Source organism: Danio rerio, chromosome 1, assembly GCF_052040795.2.
Source record: "Danio rerio strain M-AB ecotype USA chromosome 1, GRCz13ab, whole genome shotgun sequence".
In the NCBI taxonomy this organism is placed as follows: Eukaryota; Metazoa; Chordata; class Actinopteri; order Cypriniformes; family Danionidae; genus Danio; species Danio rerio.
The window spans coordinates 16,665,288-16,688,683 of NC_141021.1; the positions used below are offsets into that span (position 1 = coordinate 16,665,288).

General features: G+C 35.5%; 1 protein-coding gene across 7 annotated transcripts in view; it reads right to left on the reverse strand.

Moving 5' to 3' along the window:
- Nucleotides 1-431: 431 nt before the first annotated feature.
- The window catches only part of dlc1 (DLC1 Rho GTPase activating protein), a 225,431-nt gene continuing 202,466 nt past the window's right edge, over nt 432-23,396 (reverse strand). For 5 of the 7 annotated variants that reach the window (XM_087236999.1, XM_087236998.1, XM_087237000.1 and 2 more), the window contains 10 exons: nt 21,142-22,718; nt 20,447-20,626; nt 18,802-18,961; nt 15,479-15,686; nt 12,566-12,779; nt 11,668-11,782; nt 6,759-6,971; nt 4,361-4,578; nt 4,097-4,270; nt 432-3,016 (listed from right to left, as the gene is read on the reverse strand). In XM_087236999.1, coding sequence (XP_087093125.1) covers nt 2,920-3,016; nt 4,097-4,270; nt 4,361-4,578; nt 6,759-6,971; nt 11,668-11,782; nt 12,566-12,779; nt 15,479-15,686; nt 18,802-18,961; nt 20,447-20,626; nt 21,142-22,718 — 3,156 coding nt within the window. In that variant the 3' untranslated portion in view covers nt 432-2,919. Of the gene's footprint in view, nt 3,017-3,400; nt 3,634-3,994; nt 4,271-4,360; nt 4,579-6,758; nt 6,972-11,667; nt 11,783-12,565; nt 12,780-15,478; nt 15,687-18,801; nt 18,962-20,446; nt 20,627-21,141; nt 22,719-23,396 lie in introns of those variants that run through there. The other 2 variants (XR_015476441.1, XR_015476442.1) reach the window with 1 other exon arrangement.

Consider the following 23,396-nt stretch of genomic DNA (forward strand, 5'->3'; position numbering starts at 1 on the left):
ATATATATATATATATATATATATATATATATATATATATATATATACATAAATAAAAAACAAAATATTGCGGTCTGATTTCTCCATTATTATGCAGCCAGTATAAATACACACACACACACATTTATAAAATACTATACCATTTGCACAAACAACACTGCAGATGTAGTTGTTAATAAATAAATATGTATAAATAATAATAATTATTATCATTAAATTGACAATAAATAATAATAAAATAAAGCTTAACCTTATAATATGGCCATTTGTTATATAAATAATGCTATAATTGTTTTAAATTTGTATTTTAAAATAAAGTACTATACAACTGTACAGAAATTTCAAAAAAAGAAAAAAAATTATGATGGAAAAGCTAATGTAACAATTAATACCCTTGATTAAACAAAAGAACTACAACTGGAAGTCATTCGTGCTGTTTTAATATATTTAATAGTGCATTTTGACCACAATTAATCTGTACAGAAATAACATTAATAATAAAAAAGATAAACAACTTTTCTCATTTCTGTAACTTAGTGTAACATTTACAATAAAATAATATACGTTAAAAAAAATAATAACATGATATAAGTGATATAAATACAGAGAGGTTTAAATTAACTGTCATTGTCATGCGTTATTCTCTGTTTGGCAGAATAAGTTTAATTTACACACGATTATGATACACCGTCATAGACAGGCACATAAGTAGTAATAAATCGAGACATCAAACCCAGTCGGTGAATTTTCAGCAGGAGTCATCTGAAAACCCAAAACAAATGGAAATCTGTTGAGCAATCATACAAACTCCCACCCTGATCTGCTCTGTGACCGCAGGCCTGGTTGTAGTTAAGTGTAAATGCAAGCTTTTGTTACTATTTTAGATGTTTACTTCATTTCTGGTTAACACTGACAAACAAAGACATCACTTCTCATACATTCTCTACCATCCTCTTGACAAAATTACCACCTTGGTAGCCCCTATAATCAACCCTAAACATCCAACCCAAACAAAAAAGCTTTTCTTATCCTTTCACATTTTTTTGTGACACTCCTCTCTTTATTTTCCCATAGGGTCAAATAGCCGATTGTTTGCAGCAATGATCTCGACCAATCACAGGCCTCGTAGGCAAATTCAAAATGGAAGTGACCATCCCTACTCTCTACGAACCCTTTAAGTGAGTTGTTTTAAGTGTGTATTGAGTTGCCTTCGTTAACTGACTTCTAAAAGGGCCATGAAGAGTTTCAGATGTGTGCTCTTGAAAGTCCCTACAAATGGCTTCCCCTTCTCGAAGTGCATTTCAAAAGCACAAAAAAGCCTTATGCTGTTCTTTGGAGTCCTGTGTTGAATTACTTTGCTCTAAATATTGAAGAATTGGTCCATCTTTATATTGGTCTCAGCTTTATTTTTGGTGCTGTTGCCAAATTTTCGTATTTGTCACTCTAAAAATTTCTGAATCCTTGCACACTGAGTCTGATAGATTTTTTTATTTTTGTTTGTTTGTACATTGCGAGTAGTCAAGCATTGAAGATGATTTTGTGGTCCTCTCTTGAAAAAAAGGAGGAAATATTGGGTCTAAATTCTGATATTGGGTGGAGAGGAAGGAAAGTACACATTCTTATCAAGTAGCAATTCAAACTTCAATTCAGGATGTCTGTTTCTCTGTTTTGTGTATCTCTAGTCATTCTGGAGCCACGTTTTAAATGGAGGACAAATCTGTCTTGGTATTTTGCACTTTGCTTGTCATAAAGTGCTTTTTCCTGCAAGACGAAGTGAATCACATTGAACGTTTTGCCGTTTATTAATTGTGACCATGGACCACAAACTGTACATTTTTTGGAAATTTGAGATTTCAATATTTGGCCAAGATACAACTACTTAAAAATGTGGAATCTGAAGGTAAAAAAAATTACTTAAAAATCCAGAGAAAATCGCTTTAAAAAATTTTGTTAAAAAAAAAACAAAAAGGTTTTGATTTATTTACAGTAGGAAATAAAAAAAAAAAAATCTTTATTTAATATTCGATAATACTTTTTGGCTTTAAAGACAAATCTATGATTTTTACCCATAAAGTCTATTTTTTGGCCATTGGCTTAAAGGTTTTGTGGTTCACAACTCAAATTCATGACTTCTCAAAATGTTTGCAATGTATACAAAAAATAAAAATCCCAAACAAAACACGGAAAATTGAATCCGAGCTGAACTTTCGGAAACAGTCTTTAGACATGTTAGAGGAACATTAAGTCTATACATGAAAGTATTTACTAAAATGCATGTCAGACTCAGTGTGCAATGTCTTCGTGTCTACATGCACAACTTTTTTCTCCTATCACACTTATTCTTTCTCCCTTTCAATGGTGTGCCAGCCACCTCCATCTTCCAACAAACATCTGTCTATCCATTCATCCTTCTGTCCATTCTCTCTTTAAAAAAAAAAAAAAAAAGGAAAGCACCGTACACAGCTTTGCATAACCGTAACAATGCCACACACAAAGAAATTGATATAAACACTATATCGCAGCGGGTGCCAGTGCATGGAATATGTCTCATTTGTCAATAATACACACACATTAAATATATGCTCACAGTCATTCACGAATACACAAACATAGTTGCTTCTCAGAAGCAAAAGCACCTCCCGTTTTATATAGCCAACCTTTAATTGAATCAGTAACAAAGTGAAATGTTCTGGCGCCAGTGATGATGATGATGTCATAGCAGCAGTAACGCCCCATTTCCAGTCTCTCGGGTTTGACATTTGATGGTAATCGAAATGGCAAAACCTTTGTAGCTTCTTGGTCCATCAATGAAGGGCTCAGATCGTGTGTGTGTAAGGGAGTTTAGTCTTCATCATCTTCCTCTCTAAATTTTAGAGTCTGTTAAGAGATGAAATGAAACGCCAACATAGATGTGTGTGTTTATTTGTCCAGACAGGTAAAAGTGTCTCGTATCCGCACCACCTCCGCAGCACATAGGTGACCATATAGCTTATTGTACCATTCAGGGCAACGACCCCTAAAATCAGAGAGAAAGAATAAAAAAAAATATGAGTTTTGAAAAAAATTGCTGTTATTAACTTTATTATTATTTTAATTATATTGCATACTATTTATATTATGATAAAATTATCATTGATTAAATTTAAACTACAGCTTAAGTGATATAATTAAAAAATTATAATGTAATGTATTCTTTATATAGTAATAAATGTTTTATTAGATATTATAATGCATGTGTGTTTATATGTGTGTGTGTATATATATATATATATATATATATATATATATATATATATATTTATTTATTTTTATATATATATTTATATATATATTTATATATATTATATATCTATATATATATATATATATATATATATATATATTTTTTTTTTTTATATTTCCCAAATATTTCCCAAATGATGTTTAACAGAGCAAGTAATTTTTCACAGTAATTCTTAGGTTTTTTTTTCTTCTCTGGAGAAAATCTTATTAGTTTTATTTCATCTAGAATATAAGCAGTGTTTATTTTTGTAAATCCATTTTAAGGTCAATATAATTTTTTTGATTGTCTAGAACAGGGGTGTCAAACTCAATTCCTGGAGGGCCGAAGCCCTGCACAGTTTAGTTCCAACCCTGCTCCAACACACTTACCTGTAGGTTTCAAACAAGCCTGAAGGACTCAATTAGTTTGATCAGGTGTGTTTAATTAGGGTTGGAACTAAACTGTGCAGAGCTGCGGCCCTTTTGGAACTGAGTTTGACACCTGTGGTCTAGAACAAACCATCATTATACAATGACTTGCTTGCCTAATTAACCTAGTTAAGTCTTTAAATCGCACTTTAAGCTAAATATTAGTATCTTGAATAATGTCTAGTAAAATATTATATACTGTAATCATGGCAAAGATAAAAGAAATCAGTTATTAGAAATTAAATGTTATTTTTAAAACTTATGTTTACAAATGTGTTAAAAAAAACTTATTTGCGTTAAACACAAATTTGGGAAAAAATACAGGAGGGATAATATTTCAAGTGTAATTCAAAAGTCATTTTAAATGTAAATAAAGTAGATATTAAGATTGCCGTGTAGATCTTACCTGCAGTCTATTCTGGAAATGTGTGTGAGGCGGCTCTTGTTGGCTCCGCAGGGCTCGATGTAATAGCGAGATGTCAGAACATTGGCACGGACACCCAGCACTGCTGCGCTCTCGTGATCCACTGACACGCTCACTAAAGTACACACTCCCTTGGGCAAATCTGTCATCCATGACCTGAAACACAACAATAAACACCTTTACAATTGCGAAGATCCCCAAAAGCATATTCTCAATCTCAAAACTTTAGAAAGCCTTTCTAATGACCTGAGTACCACGTGGTCTCTTGGCGGATGGGGTGGCATTGAGTTTCTGACATACTGATAGACTTCAGTGTTGTGGTCCAGTGTCTCCACGATCCTGGACTCTAGCAGGTCCTCGTCCCAGCGCTCCTGCTCTCGCAAAATGCGTTGCAGGACATCCTCAGCCGATGCAGGCACATCCACACAAACTTTCCACTGCCGCAGAGAAGAGCCGTCCTGAACCTGCCAATAAACAATGGCATCTCATGGTCATTATCAATTCTAGGAAGATTTAATCCAGCTCTTACTGCAGTCCTAGTTGAGATTTCATTTAAAGTCAGTAGAGATGTTTGGATATCCTTTTTCTCATTCTATGGGCTCAGGGTGTCAGATGATACAGAGTACTGATCTTATACATACAGTTGAAGTCAGAATGATTAGCCCTTCTTTTAAATGAATTCTTTTATATTTTCCCCCAATTTCTGCTTAACACAGAGATTTTTTTTATCACATTTAAAAACACAATAGTTTTAATTTCATATAACTGATTCCTTATATCTTTGTCATGAAGACAGTACATAATATTTACTAGATATTTTTCAAGATACTGGTATTCAGCTTAAAGTGCAATTTAAAAGGTAATTAGGTAAGTTATGATAAGCAATATTAGGCAAGTCATTAGACACAAATCTAATACTGCAAACCAAAAGGTATATTTTAGTAAAAATAAAACAGTGCAACAAATAAATGTTGGAATGGCAGGATCACGTGTCTTCAAATGCGTTAAGTTACTCATATAGAAGCTGTAATTTTTGTGTCACCCCTCAAACTTGCAGCATGACAAATGAGACGTATCTCTGTTTTATACTAGCTGATTGGTCTAGTCTGAATTACTGCCAAACTCTAGACATACTACTAGTAAACTCGTAAATATTCATTTACTGCTTCCTGTGTTTGCTTTCCAAGCAGCAAAAAATAGAATTGCGAAGCTTGCTGCCATTGGTAAAAAATAAAAATAAAAAGATTGGTAAAAAATAATAACAGATCAGTTTTTGGGGTTTAAGTACTCCTAGATACCAATGCAATTTTTGTTTTTTAGTGGTATCGGTGACATTTCTGATACTAGTATCAGAATAAGCACTAACATTAAAAACTGTATAAAGGTAGCTGCGTCCCAAATGGCGCTCTATACACTATGCTCTTGTCCACTATGTACTTATGCACTTACTCAACAGCACTGTACAGTATATGAGTGTAGTGTCATCCCAAATGGAACACAATTTATTTTTTACTAAGTGGAAATTCAAACCGTTTCCCTTATGACGTTTGACGGTTGCCAAATAAGTGGAATAAATGACCAAACTACCAAATAATACCTGCCATGAGTGTAACAGCATTCACCATCGGGAGGCGGTATAATTACTCTCGTTGGAGAATTTAGCTTTCAAAATTCTAAATATATAAAGTAAACCAACTTCAGTGCCAGAAAGCTCCGCTCCTTCCGCTACGTAAGCAAAGCAGTGGTCGTTGAGTGTGTGAAGTGTCCAATATTCCACACCTCATTTTAATGGTTGAATAAGTGCATCATCCAGGTATTTAAAGTGCACATATTATTTTTAGAGTTTTCAATGTGAATGCACTACTTGCACTATTTAAACTACAAAATGATGCAGAATAATGCACACATAGGTGATTTGGGACGCACCTTTTGCTTTTTATACATACACAATACAAACTTTGTCATTTAAAGGGAAAACAGAGGATCTTGTGTTTTCTTTCTTTGACGTATCATGGTGTGACTTCAAAAATAAAGAGCAAAAAATAAACCTTAAGAAAATCAGCTAACATTTGTCATCTGCTCTATAAAGTTCACTATTTATGTTCTGCTCATACAAGCCGTTTGAATGATTTAGCAGAACATAGTTTGTCCACATTGAACTTGGCCGTTGTTTTATGGTCAAAAAGTACATGACAGAGGTGCCCAATCCTGTAAAGAGCAATCCATAGCTTAGCTCCAATCCTAGGACATTTCTAGAACTCCAGAAGACCTGCTTCGGATGTGTTTAAATAGCATTTGAGCTAAACATTGTAGGATACTGGTCCTCCAAGAGCAAGATTGAACACCCCTGCTTTATGGGTACATGAAACACTGTCCAGGGAACTCTGAGTATTTTGGTTAGTGTGAAATGCCAGAACAACCGACAAACTGATGTCATGGTGGGCTCAAGGCCAAAACAGAGCTGGGAAAACACTCTTTCACATGAAGGGAGCGAAAAAAAGAAGAAGTGATGTGCGGAAAAAGACACAGCTTTTCCATTAGGCACAAGCAAGAAAATGCATAAAGGAAGGAAGAGAGAGTGAACATGAAATGGGAAATAGTGTCTAAGTGACAAGTGAATAGGGTGTATATACAGTTCCCGTACCTTCTTGTATGCAAGCTCAGCGTTTTCAGGAGTCGAGCAGCTGTCATAACCTTTGAATTTGTCCTTGGCTTCTTTAAGCAGGCTATCAATACTGTCTTTGAGTAGACTTTGGTAGTTGCAAGAACCGCAGTTTTCCGCCAACACCTCCATCCTCATGGGACTCAAGCCCTGCTCCATGTAAGAGTTCCTACATCGGGACATCTCTTCTGGGATCTAAAAGACAAAGAAATATAATCATATTAACAACTGAATATGGTCACACTTTATATTAGGTTTCAGTTCTTTTAGCTCAATAAACTACTAATTTTCTGCGTATTAATAGTTATTAATGTTGATGGGTTTAGGTATTGAGTGGGATCAGGGATGTAGAATGGGAGCATGCAGAATATGTGCTTTTTAACTACTATTAAACAGACAATATCTACACGGTAAAAAAAGAGATCTGTTAATTAACATTTCCCATATGGTTGTAAAATGCTTTATGAGATGTCTATCTCTGCTCTTTTGATATTTTGATGTTGAAAATTCACAGTTTAACAAAGTGACGTTTAGTTGCATTTAAGTTGTTTGAAATAAAATAATGTATAAGAAATAATATATGAAGATTTTAGAGCCTCAGTAATTGTACTTTTTTAGTCATTAACAATTTATTTTCATGGCTTTAAAGTGAAATAACTGAAGACAAATGTAGAAAGCTGAAAAAAAAAAGTTTATTTTAGAAAAGTAATTCAGAGGGCATTTAGAGGCTTTTGCATCTGAACATCTTCTGTAAAATAACAGAAAGTGTACTGGCAGTTTATTAGGTTTTTTACCGTAATATACAACACCAAACCAGACAATAAATCATTTTTAACTATTTGAAATGTTAATAAAAGTCACTTTTTTGAACTTTTCAAAGTTAAAAGTTGTTGGAAGAAAGATAAAGCTCCTATAATTCAATTCAAACACAGAAATAAATTAGGAAAAATAAAAACATGCTTAGAGAAAACTGCTAATTTACGGATATTTTTCAAAGTGTATTATAGTAATAGACCGGTAAAAGAAACTAGTTAATAGCAAGAACTGGTAAAGTTTCACCATAAATCCCTGAAAGCAATTCAGAGCAATCCAATGCAGGTCATTCTGGTTTGGTGGTTTTCGGCCAGTGAAACCAGAGTGTTCCTAAAACTGTTTACACATAGGTAGGTATAAGATGCAATTTTGTTAATCCGATTGCAAAAGAACGAAGCAAAATACAGGTGTAGTAGGGGTTTGAAAGATTTTCAACTTGTCCACTTTTGACCTGTTCAAGTAATTAAAAATGCAAAAATTGCATTTAAAGAAATGCTTGAAAGAGTTCAATCACAAAATTCTGCTTCTCTCCATGTTGATCTAATTCTCAAACATTACTTGTACATAAGATTTGGAATATTTGTCACTAATTATCACTTAATTGTTACTAAATTGTGTTTCACTTACTAAGTAAATAGAACATTTTTAAGAGGTCTGTCATGTAGTAGTTGTTGTTCACTAGCCTTTTCTGTCTCAAGTTGGGTTTGAAGGCAAAAACATAAAAAGCACATTGTTTTTTTTACCAGTGCAGATTCTAACATAAACCTAAAATATTTGGGCCAGTTTTGCAGTTGTTAAAGCAGACATGAAAGTTGCTGCCCATTGTTATGTTTTCCCTTGTTGGCTTATTCTGCAATATTGGATTGAAAAAAAATGGCTGTATACAAGTACATGCCTGCTATAGATCAGAAGCCAGCATGATATCTTTATGATGGAAAAAAACATTTTGGTGTTTAAGGCCTGATTTTGAAACTGGAACACTAATGTGCCATTTTAAGTTTGAGCTTGTATACAAGCTAGTCTTTTCAGCAGAGACTTATTAAAGAACAGAATTAATTGAAAGAGGAACTCATGTCTAGTTTATAACATGCAAATTAACATTAGCATTAGCTTCCCCTATGGGAGCTACTAGCAGAGAGTGAACATTGTAAGCTCAATATTACATTACCCATGACAAATCATTACAGTGGCTCACATTTTCAAAAATAAAGAATAGAAACTATTAATAAATTTAAGAGACCACTTGAAAATGTTCTATTTACTTAGTAAGAGAAACACATATTAATAAAGTATTAATTACATTAACATATTAATTAAGTGACAAATAGTGACAATTATTCCAAATCTTATGTACAAATGTTGTCATTTAAAGCTTTTTTAAATTAATATAAATTAAAATATTTAGTTTTAACACAATATCATAGAAATTGTAGTAAAAAATATTCTAAAGGAAAAAATAATGAAATGCCCTAAATGACTATATAATTTGTTTTAAATAAGTTTTTGTTGTTTTTAAATTTGGAAAAACTTATCTTTATAAAATAAAACAAATATTTAATAAATAAATGCCCTAAATGACTATGACTATATAATTTATTTTAATTATATTAGTTTTTATCATTTTTGAAATTTGAATAAATTTGTTCTTAGAAAACAAAAAACAAATATTTAATAAATAAATGCCCTAAATGACTTTATAATTTATTTTATTTTTATTAGTTTTTTTTTAATTTGGAGGAATTACCTTTTTAAAAAATAAAACAAATATTAAAATTTTGCTCAAACAAATCTTATTAATTCAGTAAATCCAGAGAACTTAGAATTTTACCTGTTTATATGATGCAATGATTTAAACTTAAGTTTATGAATCTAATCATACCACTAATTATACAAAATCAGAAGATGTTAAAAATGCACTTGATTTGGTTGAAATGATTGTGAAGGGTAGAGAAGTGACAGCAATGATTCATTCCTAAGTGGAAGCGGCTCATCCTGTTTGTGTGTGTCTCGTCCATCGCTCTTCTGCCCTTCTCCACTCGGAGTGTTTTTTTTTTGTGTGTGTGCGTGTCCTGTCCTGCTCCCTGTCCTTTTCCTGCCTGACTGACGATGTTTATCATGTCATGGTGCTTGTGCCTTTCCAGCGTTTGTGGAGATAAACTTGTTATCTGCGTACAGCAAAAAGCATTAGCCTGATAGATACAGCGGGCCCAGACCTTCCGCATCAGATTTAGAGGCGGAAGACCTTTAATGCAAGATGCTATCAATCCGTTACTCATTATGAATTATTCGCTCTCTTGAAATAGCCCATTATGGAAGAAAATAACTTGCGCTAAAACAATAAGCACGAATGTCTGGGCGAACATCATGGCACAATGCTGCTTTGTGGATCTTCCTTTCAGTCAGATGCAAATCGAATTTCTTGTGTTTTTCAACTTCTGCTGACTTTCATTATTTTACACTTATCTAGTTAAGAGCTTCCTTCCTGACCTCTGAATGAGCACTAAAAGGGAAAGTGCAGGTCTATGCATGTTTACCTTGCAAAAATTGTTTGTCCTTGACAAACCTGCTGTTAATGTATGATCAATTTTTCACCAGCTATACAGGCCTGTAGCCAGGGGGGGTTTGGGTGGTTCGATAGATCCTCCCCCCACTAACGAAGGTCTAGAATTTGTCCCATACTTGAGCTTATTTGTCCTATTTTGACTGTTAAGCCATAATAAATTGTGAAAATAATCCATGAAAGGCTTTAAGAACAAGCAGAATCTGACCTAAGTGAAGTCATCTTACACTACTGATCTTCTGTATTGTTGTTAAATGAAAAAAAACATTGTGAAGGAACTTTGGTAACACTTTAGAATATCTGTCCATTAGTTAATTTACTAACATTAACTAAGTATGAATAATCTTGTTCAGCATTTATTAATCATAGTTCAACATTTAGTAATGCATTATTAACATACAAATTCATGCTTGTTCACATTAGTTAATAAGTTAACATGAACTAATGTTATTTAACTTAAATAATGTTAACTAATGTCAACAAAGATATAAAAAAATGTATTACTAATTGCTTGTTTATGCTAGTAAAGGCATTAATTAAAATTAACGAATGGACCATTTATTTTAAAGTGTTACCGGAAGTTTTATTCAAAATCTTGGACCTCATGCTTATTCTTCCAATGAAAAAAAAGTTCATGTTAATACTAATTAGTCTATTGTTATCCATCCAAGTCAAACAAATCATCAAGCTCTACATTATTTATTTATTTATTTATTTATTTATTTATTTATTTATTTATTTATTTATCAATTATTATTATTGTTGATGTTATTATTATTATTATTTTTATTATTGTTATTTTGTATTGATTGATTGATTTATTTTATTTTTTTATTGTTCAATATTTAAATAGCCAAATTCTGACGGAACAGTTGAATGTGCTTCTCAGTTTGATATTTGCCTAATGACAATAGGCTACTGATACCAATATACATGAACACTATTGTAAAATGTTACATAATATAATATAATATAACATACCATAATATAATATATTTTTTACTCTAATAATTGAAACAGTGGTATGAGAAATGTATTTAAAAAAAATGCATTTCTGACTTACATGTGATGCAATTTAAAGAAATTAAATTAAATGTAAATAAATAAAAATGAAGGTCTTTGTTGTATCCATAAAGAAAAAAAAAAAAAAAAAAAACATCAATGCCCGCCGTATCCATGGCTGCAAATTGCTGTTTTGCATGTGCATGTTTATCCTTGTTTGTATACGAAATTAGCAGGGCTTGGTCATTGCATAACAATCTCATTAATCTTTGCTTAAAATACATTCAACAGAAGTCTCTGGTAGCAGATGTGCTAACGTGTTGTAGCGTGAGCGTCTGTTTTTGTCTTTGTACTTGAGACACATCTGGTACAGAGTGATAAGACTATTGTTTTTAAATCTTTGCTGACATGGTTTTGATAAAACTGATGTGCGTGAGAGATGGAAGTGTTGTCTGTCTTCATTTTTTCTTAAAACTTGGTCAGACGAAATGTGCTCCAAAGTAAAATGCCGCTCACCTGGAAGAGTTTTCTGCACTCCTGTATCATATGCGCTAAACCATGAGTAGCCGCCAGGTTTTCATTCAGGTCTCTTTGGTCAGGTTTTCCAAGGGTGTTCTTTCTATTCATGACCCTGTGATAAAGAAAACACATGGAAAAAGAATAAATGGATGACATAAAAACAGATGTTTGATGCAAGCACTTATCTAATCTCAGTATGACAACGAAAAATTTCAAGCACAGAGCCTTACGCAAGTCAACTCACTTTTTTTTTTTATTTTTATTTTTTTACCTAATCTTAGTTTCCTGTTACTCAAGCGAGAAATAACTGAATAGTTTTAAAGGGATTGTTCACCCTAAAATGAAAGTTCTCTCATCATTTACCTGTTCCAGTTTCTTTCTTCTGTTGAACACAAAATAATTTATTTAAAGCAGCAGCCATTGACTTCCACAATATCCTACTATAGATCTCAATTGCTAATAGTTTCCAACATTCTTCAAAACATCTTGTTTTAAGTTCACAAAGTACAGAACAACTTGAAAGTGAACAATTTAGAAAATTCCAGGTTATTCAAGTGAGAAATCGAGTATAACTGTGCGGTTTTAAAGGAACAGCTCACCCAAAAATGAAAATTCTCTCATCATTTACTCATGCTTCAATTGTTTCAAACATGTTTGAGTTGCTTTCTTCTATAAAAAAACAAAATCATTTATTTTGAAGAATGTTGGAAAGCAGGACAATACCCTACTATGGAAGTCAATGGCTAATAGTGTCCAACATTTTTTAAAATATCTTCACAAAGTACAGATGAATTCTCTTGAATGTGAGAATTCTCATTTTTGGGTGAACTGACCCTTTAAGAGTAATTGCACGCCAAATATGATGGCACTTCAAGCACAGGAGACACACACACACCTGGGTGACGAGCTCTCTCTGCGCAGTGTGTTAAGGTGGAAGAGAGAAGGGGCCAAACACACGGCCAGGTTGGTGCAGGTCATCTGGTTTTCACCCACGCTGGCTGTTACATCACTCAGGAAGCACAGCAGAGTCTGCAGTGCCTCGCGGTTCTCGTCTGGTAACAGCAACACAGCAGCCCTTACCGCCTGCAGGCGCTGCTCTTTGGGGACATCTGAAAGCCAAAGGATGTTGCATTAGTCTACTTCCAACACTGTCCATTGGGCTTATTGTTCATGTAAGAGCGGGCGGATTGTTTTTGGCTCAAGACCTCTGGTCTTATTCACTTCCATTAAATTTTAGACGTTAAAAACAGCTTGTTCTGCAGCTTGATGTTGCAAGCAAATATTTAGTAATGATATTCTTCTTTTTCATGTATTCATAAACAAAATTGTTTGTAGAACAAATATTTTGACCATTTTCTGCTGTTTATTATTAATACTCATTTCTCCCATAGGCAGTTTTCCCAATCGTAAGGTACACAACCGCACTTCCCCATTCCAGAATAAGGTAAATAGGCCTTAGTCAGGTTTGGATTAGATGGCATTTTGAATTTAATGCAAATGAGCTGTGAGGGATAGATCTAGGCTGTATGTGTTTTTTTAATTAAGCCTTTAAAAAGTCAAAAAAGTCCAAAAAATATAGATAGATAGATAGATAGATAGATAGATAGATAGATAGATAGATAGATAGATAGATAGATAGATAGATAGATAGATAGATAGATAGATAGATAGATAGATAGATAGATAGATAGATAGATAGATAGATAGATAGATAGATAGATAGATATAACTAGACAAGTATGTTTTGAGAAAAAAGTCAAGTTATGAGAACTAGAAAACATATGTTGCAATTACCACACAATTAAGTTATGGGAACTAGAAAAAACAAGTTATGAAAACTAGAAGTTTTGAAAACTAGAAAAGTAAGTCATGAAAAGAAAGTCAAGTTACGTAAATAAAAAAAAAAAAGTTGCAATGACCACAAAATTATGAAAACTAGAAAAAAGCTATGAGAACTAGAATAATAAGTTATGAAAGATAGAAAAATAAGCTATGTAAAATAGAAGAGAATAAGTTATGAGAACTCGAAGTTATGATACCTAGACAAGTAAGGTATGAGAAGGAGAAAGTCAAGTTACAAGAACTAGAAAAAAATAAGTTGCAATAACCACAAAATTAAGTTATAATAACTAAAAAAAGTTAAGTTGCAGTGATTAGAACAAGTAAGTTGAAGAAACATGAAAATTATTTTGCAGTTACTTGGAAAAATATCAGTTGGGTTGGCTAAATTTGGTGCATTTTACAGATTTATGTAATGTGCATTGTCCTTGATTAAATGCATAATGCACATATGCTTAACATATTCTGATCTACAAACACAATATGTTAGTACAATAAATACACCCACGGCCCTATTCTTTTAGATTATGTCATTCAGAGAAGGAAGGAAGGGAGTTAGTTTAGTTCAGGGAGAGGTTGTCAAACTTCAGAAATTGAAAATATAAACCATATAAACTGACATTCAGTGCATTATATCTGTATGTTCAGGATGAAAAGTTCAGATACAAAAACCTCTATGTGACATCTAAAATGTTCTAAATTAAGCATTTTCCTCAGGCTTCTGTGCGTAAATTCAGTCATTTTACTTTCATGGCAGATTATTTTCATCACCTTTAACATTAAATAACTGAAGATAAATATAGTAGGCTAAGAAAAATGCACATATTAGGAGAACTCAAATGCAAAGTGGCTTTTAAAAAGGAAAGCGTGGATTGATGTGAACTGAAATGGCACTTATGGAATTGTGTGTGAGTGTTCGTCAAATGATGTCTGTTATTTTCGCCCTTGGGAATGAAAGACCCTGTGTGAGCACAAAACAGGCACACAAACCCTTGCTTTTCTGTGTGGGATGCGGAGACCTCCCTTGTGGTTGGGGTCAGATATATAGTCTGAGAGACATATTTGTGCTGGCTGTTTTCCTCAGAATTTTGGTTGTGGTAACAGACCACTTTAATCAAACAATTTTCTTGAAAATCTGGACTTATAATGCTGCTTATTGTGCCTTAATGTGAGGTGGAAGACATCTTGTCTCTACAAAATCTATTTCGGGCTGCCCAAGGAAGAACAATAAACTAGAATATGTAATATATAATATATCAGAGTTTCTGCTGGACTTAAAGTCTTAAAATATCTTGAATTGATTTTCTGTGGATTGAGGTAGAAATGTGTTAAATCAGAACAGCAATCCAAAAAAATGTATAATGCTCAGAATGGTCTGTGTTTATAACATTCAGCTATATTGCCATGACTTAATGGAAAACAGATAAATATAAAATTAGGTAAATCAATAGAAAATATTTGCTTCAAACCATACAAAATTTCTCAAGCATGTACCCTGGCATCTAAAAACGAATTTATGAACGGTTTGCCAGAGTGCTGTACGTGTTTGGAGTTGTTCGAGATTCTGATCTTTGAGGTGAGCACGCACACATTTTAGTGAGTGCATGTGGTGTGAAATAGCTGCGGTAAACACACACTAGACCGCTTGTGAGTTACAACTTGGTGCTGGCAATGATTCACATTCTGATTTATAGGTGCCAAAACGTCATTTGACAGCTATTTCCTGAACTTGTTTAGATTTCTTTACCCTTTCGGAATGATTCATCCACCCAAAAACAGGCACCTACTACAGTATAGTACAGTCTTTGTGTAGTTATGAGTTGCCCTTGGGATATGAATTGCTTGGCTCTTTTAATGTCTGAGTTGTTGTTTCGAAAACCGAGATATCAATGTTTGCGAGTACATTTCGTACAGGTTTATGTCAGTACAAGTGTGTGTGGTCTTCTGAGAAAAAGGTGTGTGTTCTTACATTGATAAATCTGCAGGAAGGTATCAGACAGTTTGCTGGTAAGCAGAGGCTCTGGAAGGTCTCGGAAATACTGCTTTAGCATGTCAGCCACGTCATAAGCTAATTGGCCCTCATAGTTGACTCCTCCCCCAACAGCGCCACATGATTCGTTCATTTGGCGAAGGGCTTGGATTCGCGACTTCACCCCTGATTTCCTGAACAATCCCACCTGTTGAGAAAGATTTAGAAAGCCGTTTAGAATAAAATATTGGAATTACGCCCTTAAATATACTTACTTACTCCCAAGGCTGTTTTTATCAAAGTTGATATTTAGCTGCACCATGTCGGTGTTTCGTAACATCTAATTTTTATGAGGTGGGTCATTAACCCAATGTTCAACCCCAAACCTGAAGTGTCTTTCCCAAACATTGACATAATCCGCGGCTGAACTATCATTGTACGATGCATCGTTTGGGAAAAGAACGATGTAGTGGCGAGTGTTTCCCAAAACCATAGTCTCAGATCCATCGTTTGAACCACGTTGATTATAACGTCCATAATGAGGAGTAACAACTTCTTCATACCCCAAAATTTTGTGCAAATTTTACACATAAAGTCATCCAATATTAGATTTAGTAAAAACATGCTCTCACTTTCCATATTAATTGAAAGATATTTAAATGGAACATATAGTGCCAATATTTCCTTTACATATATTATTGAGAATATTCCATATTCTTTTCTAGAACATAAACTAGCTAATAGGGTTGTCGCAATACCATTAATTAATGTTACGATACACCAGGTGAAGTATCACAATACCAAATAGTATTGCGATACTGTAATCCATACCTCAAATTATAAAGAAAACAGTCAGAAAAACTATATTTCACATGTTACAACAGGTCTACTTAAATTTAATTAATTTAAAACCTTATTATTGAAAAAAGTATTATTTGCACGTCACTTCATCTAATTTTTTTTTCTTTTTGTTTAATTTGTAGATAATTGACCAACAAAAATTATGTTAAAATAAAGATACAAATTATACCAAACAAATTAAAAAAAAAAAAAATATATATATATATATATATATATATAAATATATATATATATATATATATATATATATATATATATATATATATATATATATATATATATATATATATATATATATGAATATATATATTCAGTATTAAGGTAAGAATATAAGAATAGGTCAGAATCCAAAGTAATTCAAAATTTCACTTTGTGAGTCGTTCTGTTTAAGAGATTGTTGCGGTTGTTGTAGCTTCTAAATCATATTGACAGGAACAGAAATGAACTGATTCAGGTGTGTGTTTGACATGTTAGCAAGCACCAGAACACGTGCAAACTTAAAGGGCTTTACAGACTATTAAAATAAAATGGTCTGTTGTTGCACAATCGTGTGAACACATTAGTGACTTTTCCACATGCAACACTGTAGACAGACCGTTAATGACGATACTACCGTTTACAAACCACAGTGGCATCGTTAGTATTTTGGAGCCATAGTATTGTGATACTACCATAGTACCGGACCGGTAAACCATGCAATCCTACTATCTAACACATATTTTAATCTCTTATATAAATCATATATATCGTTAATGGTTGTAATTTATAGTTTATAGTATAGTATTAAGATTTTTTTTATTCTACTTAATAATAATAATATTTAGTATTATGATTGTTATCAATTGTTATTATTATTATTATTATTTTTGTTTATTTATTTATATTTTATTTTATTTATTGTAATAGTCTACTTTTACAATTTGACACATTCAAACCATTGCAAAAGTGTTCTAACCAACAGGCCCATGTCATATAGTCGTACATTTCTAAATAAATAACCTACTATAAACTTAATCCATTAACTTATGCTATATAATTATTGTTTCCACAAGCTTTGGAGACGTAAGGTATAATCCGCTTTTAAAAAAAATAAGTCACCTGTAGCTTTCGCCATGGCTGCGTTCAAAATGGCATTTAATGTTTTCAGTGCACTGCGGAGGGAACGCAATTGTCAATATGAAGATTGCTGAAACTGAACTGTGAAAATACTCTGAAAGCAAAATATGCCTAAGAGGGATGACTTTTATATATATATATATATATATATATATATATATATATATATATATATATATATATATATATATATATATATATATATATATATATATATATATATATATATTATCATTCCAAGTTTAAATGTTGGAACGTTTGAAAGGGGGGATAACTGGGAATAGAACACAACAAGGAACTGTGCTTCTTACTACAGCTCTAGAAGTGTAGTTACAAGTAAACAAGTTTGCGAATGTTCATTGGAACGATGGATTTGGGAAATGCCAAATCAACAAACTATGTTTGTAATGACTGAACTTGCAACCTTAGTTGGCTAACGATAGTTTTCGAAAACCCACCCCTGGAGGACCAGGACATACACACATACAATACGGACAATTTAGCTAACCCAATTCACCTATAGTGCATGTCTTTGGATTTGTGAGGGAAACCGGGGAATCCGGAGGACACCTACATGATCACGAGGAGAAAATGCAAACTCCACACACCAACTGACCCAGCCGGGGCTTAAACCAAATGTACATCTTCAATTGTATTATTTTTCTTCATTTGCACAATGCATTCATATTAGCTTTGTTTCTTTTTCAAGCTGCCAGCTTAAAGAGATTGATAACCAGCATCTTTAGGATAACTCCCTACCGCTTCTTACGTAACCCAGATATGTAGATTCCTAATGATTTAATGATTATGTAAATTGCTAAGTAGTTGTTCCATCTGAAACCAGTTTGAAAGAGAGAGAGACTTCTCTTTAGTCCATAGATCACTTGCCTTCTCATAAACACCCATGGAATGGAATGTTAACCATGTAGCTAATTGTGGTAATGTGTAACCAGCAGATATGCAGAACTTTCAGGCCTTTTGAGGTTATTTTGCTACGTGCAAACTTAGGCAGAGCGTGCTGGATGCAAGCAAGTAGTGATAAAACAACAGATGTCTTGTGCTTAAATATGGCCCTGTTGCATGTAGCAACACAACAGGGTACATGCAACTAAACAGCTGTTCAAATAGAGATCAGTTAACTAGGTTGTGACCTTGACCAGACGCTGAGTTTTTTCTCTTGCCTGTTTTATTAACAAATAATCAGACTGTCGTTTGGTGTCTATAGGGGACTTAATATACCACTGTGCAAACCAAAGGCAGGTATGCTATGACGTGTTTTTATGTAAGCTTTAAAGTATGTTTCAGCCTGTGTGAACTTGCATACGTGCACGTCTGTCATCTCTCACCTGGTCGAGGCATTGGCTCCGCAGGTAACGCATGGCTTGTTGAATGCTCTGAGGCAGGGGTTGTCCGCTCCTTTGAACTATCACCTGCAGTGGAACGCCAAACACACTCCTGTCCTTGTAGTCGCGAACCTTGATCCGCTTCATAAACTTAGGAACAGCCCTGTAAAAGGCACAGAAAATGTATGCGTTTAAATACAAAGTGACATTAAAAACCACAAAGTGTTACACAACTGTTAACGAAAAGGGAGTTTGCATGTCGGTACTTTTGCTAGGTATAGCATAGCAGTAATTATTGTCAGATTTCATAAGCAGTTTTATACAAGTTCCTATATGCACACAGTATGTGTCAACAGGATGCTGTTGTAAGTGTGTTTAATAGGAAAACTCTAGAAACTGAGGAGCCTCCTAAAGCTGTTTCCACCTTTCAGCAAAAGACAGTCAGGCAGCAAACAATGACTTTGAGCAGATTGGATAAAGTGAAGCAAACATGTGTGGACATCAGTGTGACAGCGTATTTGTCTTTCCGATAGACACTGTGTGTCTGCATTCATTTCATACACTAACCGGCCACTTTATTAGGTACACCTGTGTTACTGCTTGTTAATGAAAATTTCTAATCAGCCAATCTCATAGCAGCAACTCAATGCATTTAGGCATGTAGACATGGTCAATTTAATCTGCTGCAGTTTAAACCGAGCATCGGAATGGGGCGGAAAGGGGATTTAAGTGACTTTGAACGTGGCATGGTAGCTTTTGGCAGACGGGCTGGTCTGAGTATTTCAGAAACTGTTGATCTACTTGCATTTTCATGCACAACCATCAGAGAATGGTCCAAAAAAGAGAAAACATCCAATGAGAGGCAGTTCTGGAGTGCAAATGCCTGGTTGATGCCTCATTACAATTGAGGTATGCAGAAGACCATCTCTGAATGCACAACATGTCCAACCTTGAGGCGGATGGGCTATAACAGCAGAAGACCACTCCTGTCAGCTAAGAACAGGAAACTGAGGCTACAATTTGCACAGGCTCACCAAAATTGGACAATATTTATAAGATTGGAAAAACATTGCCTGGTCTGATGAGTCTCGATTTCTGCTACATTCGGAGGGTAGGGACAGAATTTGGCATTAACAACATGAAAGCATGGATCCATCCTGCCTTGTATCAGCGGTTTAGGTTGGTGGTGGTGGTGTAATGGTGTGGCCTCCACAGTCACCACATCTAAATCCAATACAGCACCTTTAAGATGTGGTGGAATTGGAGATTCACATCATGGATGTGCAGCCGACAAATCTGCAGCAACTGCGTTATGCTATCAGAATCTCTGAGAAAAATTTCCAGTACCTTGTTAAATCTATGCCAGGAAGGATTAAGGCAGTTCTGAAGGCAAAAGGGGGTCCAACCCGGTACTAGTAAGGTATACCTAATAAAGTGGCCAGTGGGTGTATATTGTATGGTGATTTTACAAATAGAAACATCCTATTCTTATTCTTACTGTATATGTGACAATGTGTAGGTTTGTGTGTGTTTTGTGAATGAGCACAAGAATAACAGGAATAGCACTTTAACAGACTATAAACCATAGCATCACTGACACCAACAGAAAGGAAGGAAAGGGGGAAAATGGAAGAGAGAGAGTCCTCACCAGCTGAAGCCATGTTTGTTGGTGGGCGTGTATCTCTCCAGTAGAGCAGTAAGTTTGAGAAGGCTGTATTTCTGGAGTAGATTCATCTGCAGAACTGACTGACATCCAACTTGTAGCACTGTTGATGACAGACTTGGCCTGTGGGAGCTCTGGAAACTTGGCCAGCGCAGTTTCTGAGTTCTGTAACACAAACATTCATACATATGTTACACCTAACCAAGCTCAAGCAATCACAAAATGTTCCAAACATAGACATTATGCACACATATAAATCAGTGTTTATAAACTGCACTACAGGAACCACACAATATTTATTATGGTAACAGACAGACTCACAGTGCAATGTGAATAAGTACATTGACTTGCACATATTGTGTATACACTCATAAACACAAGCTAAAGGATCAGCTGCAGATAACAGGGATTAATCAAGGCCTCTATCACCAGGTGGGGGCTGTTAGAATTCCTGTGGCGCATTCCACTAGGAATCTGTATCCTTCAAGTATCCCTTGTTATGTAAGGAGAGCCGTTCTGACATGCTCTCTCACTCCCTCCCTGTGCCTTAATTCAATGTGCTATATTGGCATGATAGCTTTCCACAGAGTTCTGCCAAAGCTTTAAACTGCTACAGGAATAGTTTAGTTGAATTGCCAATAAGAAAACATAAGACTACTCGCTTTGCGTGTCTGTTTTACCTGTTGGCTCGAGTAAGTGATGCTTCAACTCCAGAGTCACATCTTTCACGTGAGCTGAGTGTCTCATCTCTTTCTGCTAGTGGGTTTCCAGTGCTGTCCTGGTCGCTGCCATTCTCTGTCTCTTCTAAGCGGTTCTGCAGTGGAGATGATGGACAAGGAGATGCAGAGTCAAGGGCTGAATCTGAATCTCCTTCCTCTTCCTCTTCATCTTCCTCCTCTTCCCCAATTCCTGTTTCTGGCCATTCATTGACTAGTTGCTGCAGACCTCTGACTCGCTCTAACACATCCTCCAGTTTTGGTTCCTCCTCTACTACTTCGTCCTCATCATCTCCCACTTCCGAGAAAGGAACATTATCATAGATACTCATTCGACTGTCTAGTGAAGCAGAAGAGCCCCTCCGGGGTGGGCGGCGACTTGTGTTGTCAACACCATGATAGGATCCTCCATCCGCAAGTGCTTTAGGAAAAGTGCCAGGCTTGTGGCCTTCAGGCAAATAAAAAAAGATCACACCTCCTTCCTCTACGCGACTCTCTTCATCCTCCATTTGCCTATTATCTGAACTCTGACGGTTGCGTCGATTGTTCTCATCAGTTGAGCTGGGCTCCTTCCTCTTATTTTGGGTGTGATGGTTCTCCTTTACATCTTGGTCTTCAGAAGGTTGCAGCACAACAAAGTTAAATGGGTCAAAACCTTCCAAGTACATCCCACCTCTCTTGCTGGACCCGGCTGCTGTGCTGTGACTACGTGCTCTTGAAACTGGACTGGGCGTACTTACAGCACTCCCACTGCTAGCTTCTGATTGGCTACTCCCTGCACTCCCACTGCTTGTTTGCGTTGAATAGGAGATGCTTCGATTTCGGTTTGCATTTCGATCCAGAGTTGCGATGTCAACACAGTTGAGCCGACGCAGCTTGTCTTCATCAAGACCCTCCTTTAGCACTGGCCCACTGATCTCCAACCTACCATGCCCAGGAACACCTTTCTTCTTGCGCTTGGAGGCTGCATTGCTACTGGTGCGTAGACGTAAACTTTCCATGCGTTTTAAGAAGCTCTTTGCTCTTGACCGTGTGCTTTTTTCAGCTGCACTACTTATCAAGTTTGGTTTTACATCAAAAGCAAAGGTACCACGTTCCAGGGGCGATGGAAGCCCATCAGACATGGAGTCTTCATTGGCACCTGATGTTCCAGAAGAACAGACACTGGCAACTGAGCTTGCCCTTGTTGTGGTGGCTGTATTAGCATTGGAGATGGTTGTAGCAGGACTGGATGGTACAGTGGTACTCAGTGATCCTCCTCGACCTCCACTACCAGCACTGTGCAGAGATCCCACCTCTGGCTGCTCGCTAAGGTCCGTTAAGATGCTCTCCACACTGGCATTAACACCCTCCTTTTGAAGGGGCCCTCTAACAAAATGCTCATCTTGGGATAGGAATGCAGTGAAGGAGCCAGTGTCCCCTGCAGGAGGGGAGAATACATCCAGGTCCAGCTGGTCCATGCGAGACCAGCGCTTGCTGTCTCGCTGGAAAGTCCAACGGCCACTTATGGCACATGGCTCATCCTCATCAGAGTCTTCACTCTGAAACGATATGGAAAACAGTTATGTCAATACATTGTGTCAAACATGATCTGATTCATTTCCTTAATTTAATGAGGAATTGGTTTCCTCACTCTTTCAAGCTAGGTCATATTCCTGAAACCTGGTTCAACTAACTGAAAAAAAAAAAAAAAAAACTTTTATTGTGGTTGGCTTAGCTATGTCACAGCACAGTCACATGTACACCATTCCTCCTCTCTGCTTTACTCGGGTTAATCTATCTCCTCCCTCAAGGCGGTAGGGATGGAAGGAAGGGGGTGGTGGACACAAAATTCCAGACCAGCTCTCAGGGTTCACACCCCAGCCTGAGAGGGCAGGTCTGGTCCCATCCCCCATCAATGCAATCACCTCAAGCAAGCCTGGAGAACAACATATACTGTGATGGACTTCTGGACAAAGGAATTAGATATGTCATATACATGTTTTTGCTGTAATGCTGAATCTCTGTCATTAACTTTAGCTGAATAGATTACAGCCCAATAAAATTATATAATATTCTAAAGTTAGTTAATTCTAAAATATAGAATTGGTTGACAATTGCACCTAGTTGAGTTAGTTGATATGACTTTAGCTGTTGAACAGACTTTTTGTCCTGGAGCCTTGACTAATCAGCAAAAGCAAAACTAGCTAGCCGGTTAACAGGGGGTCGCGGGATCCAGA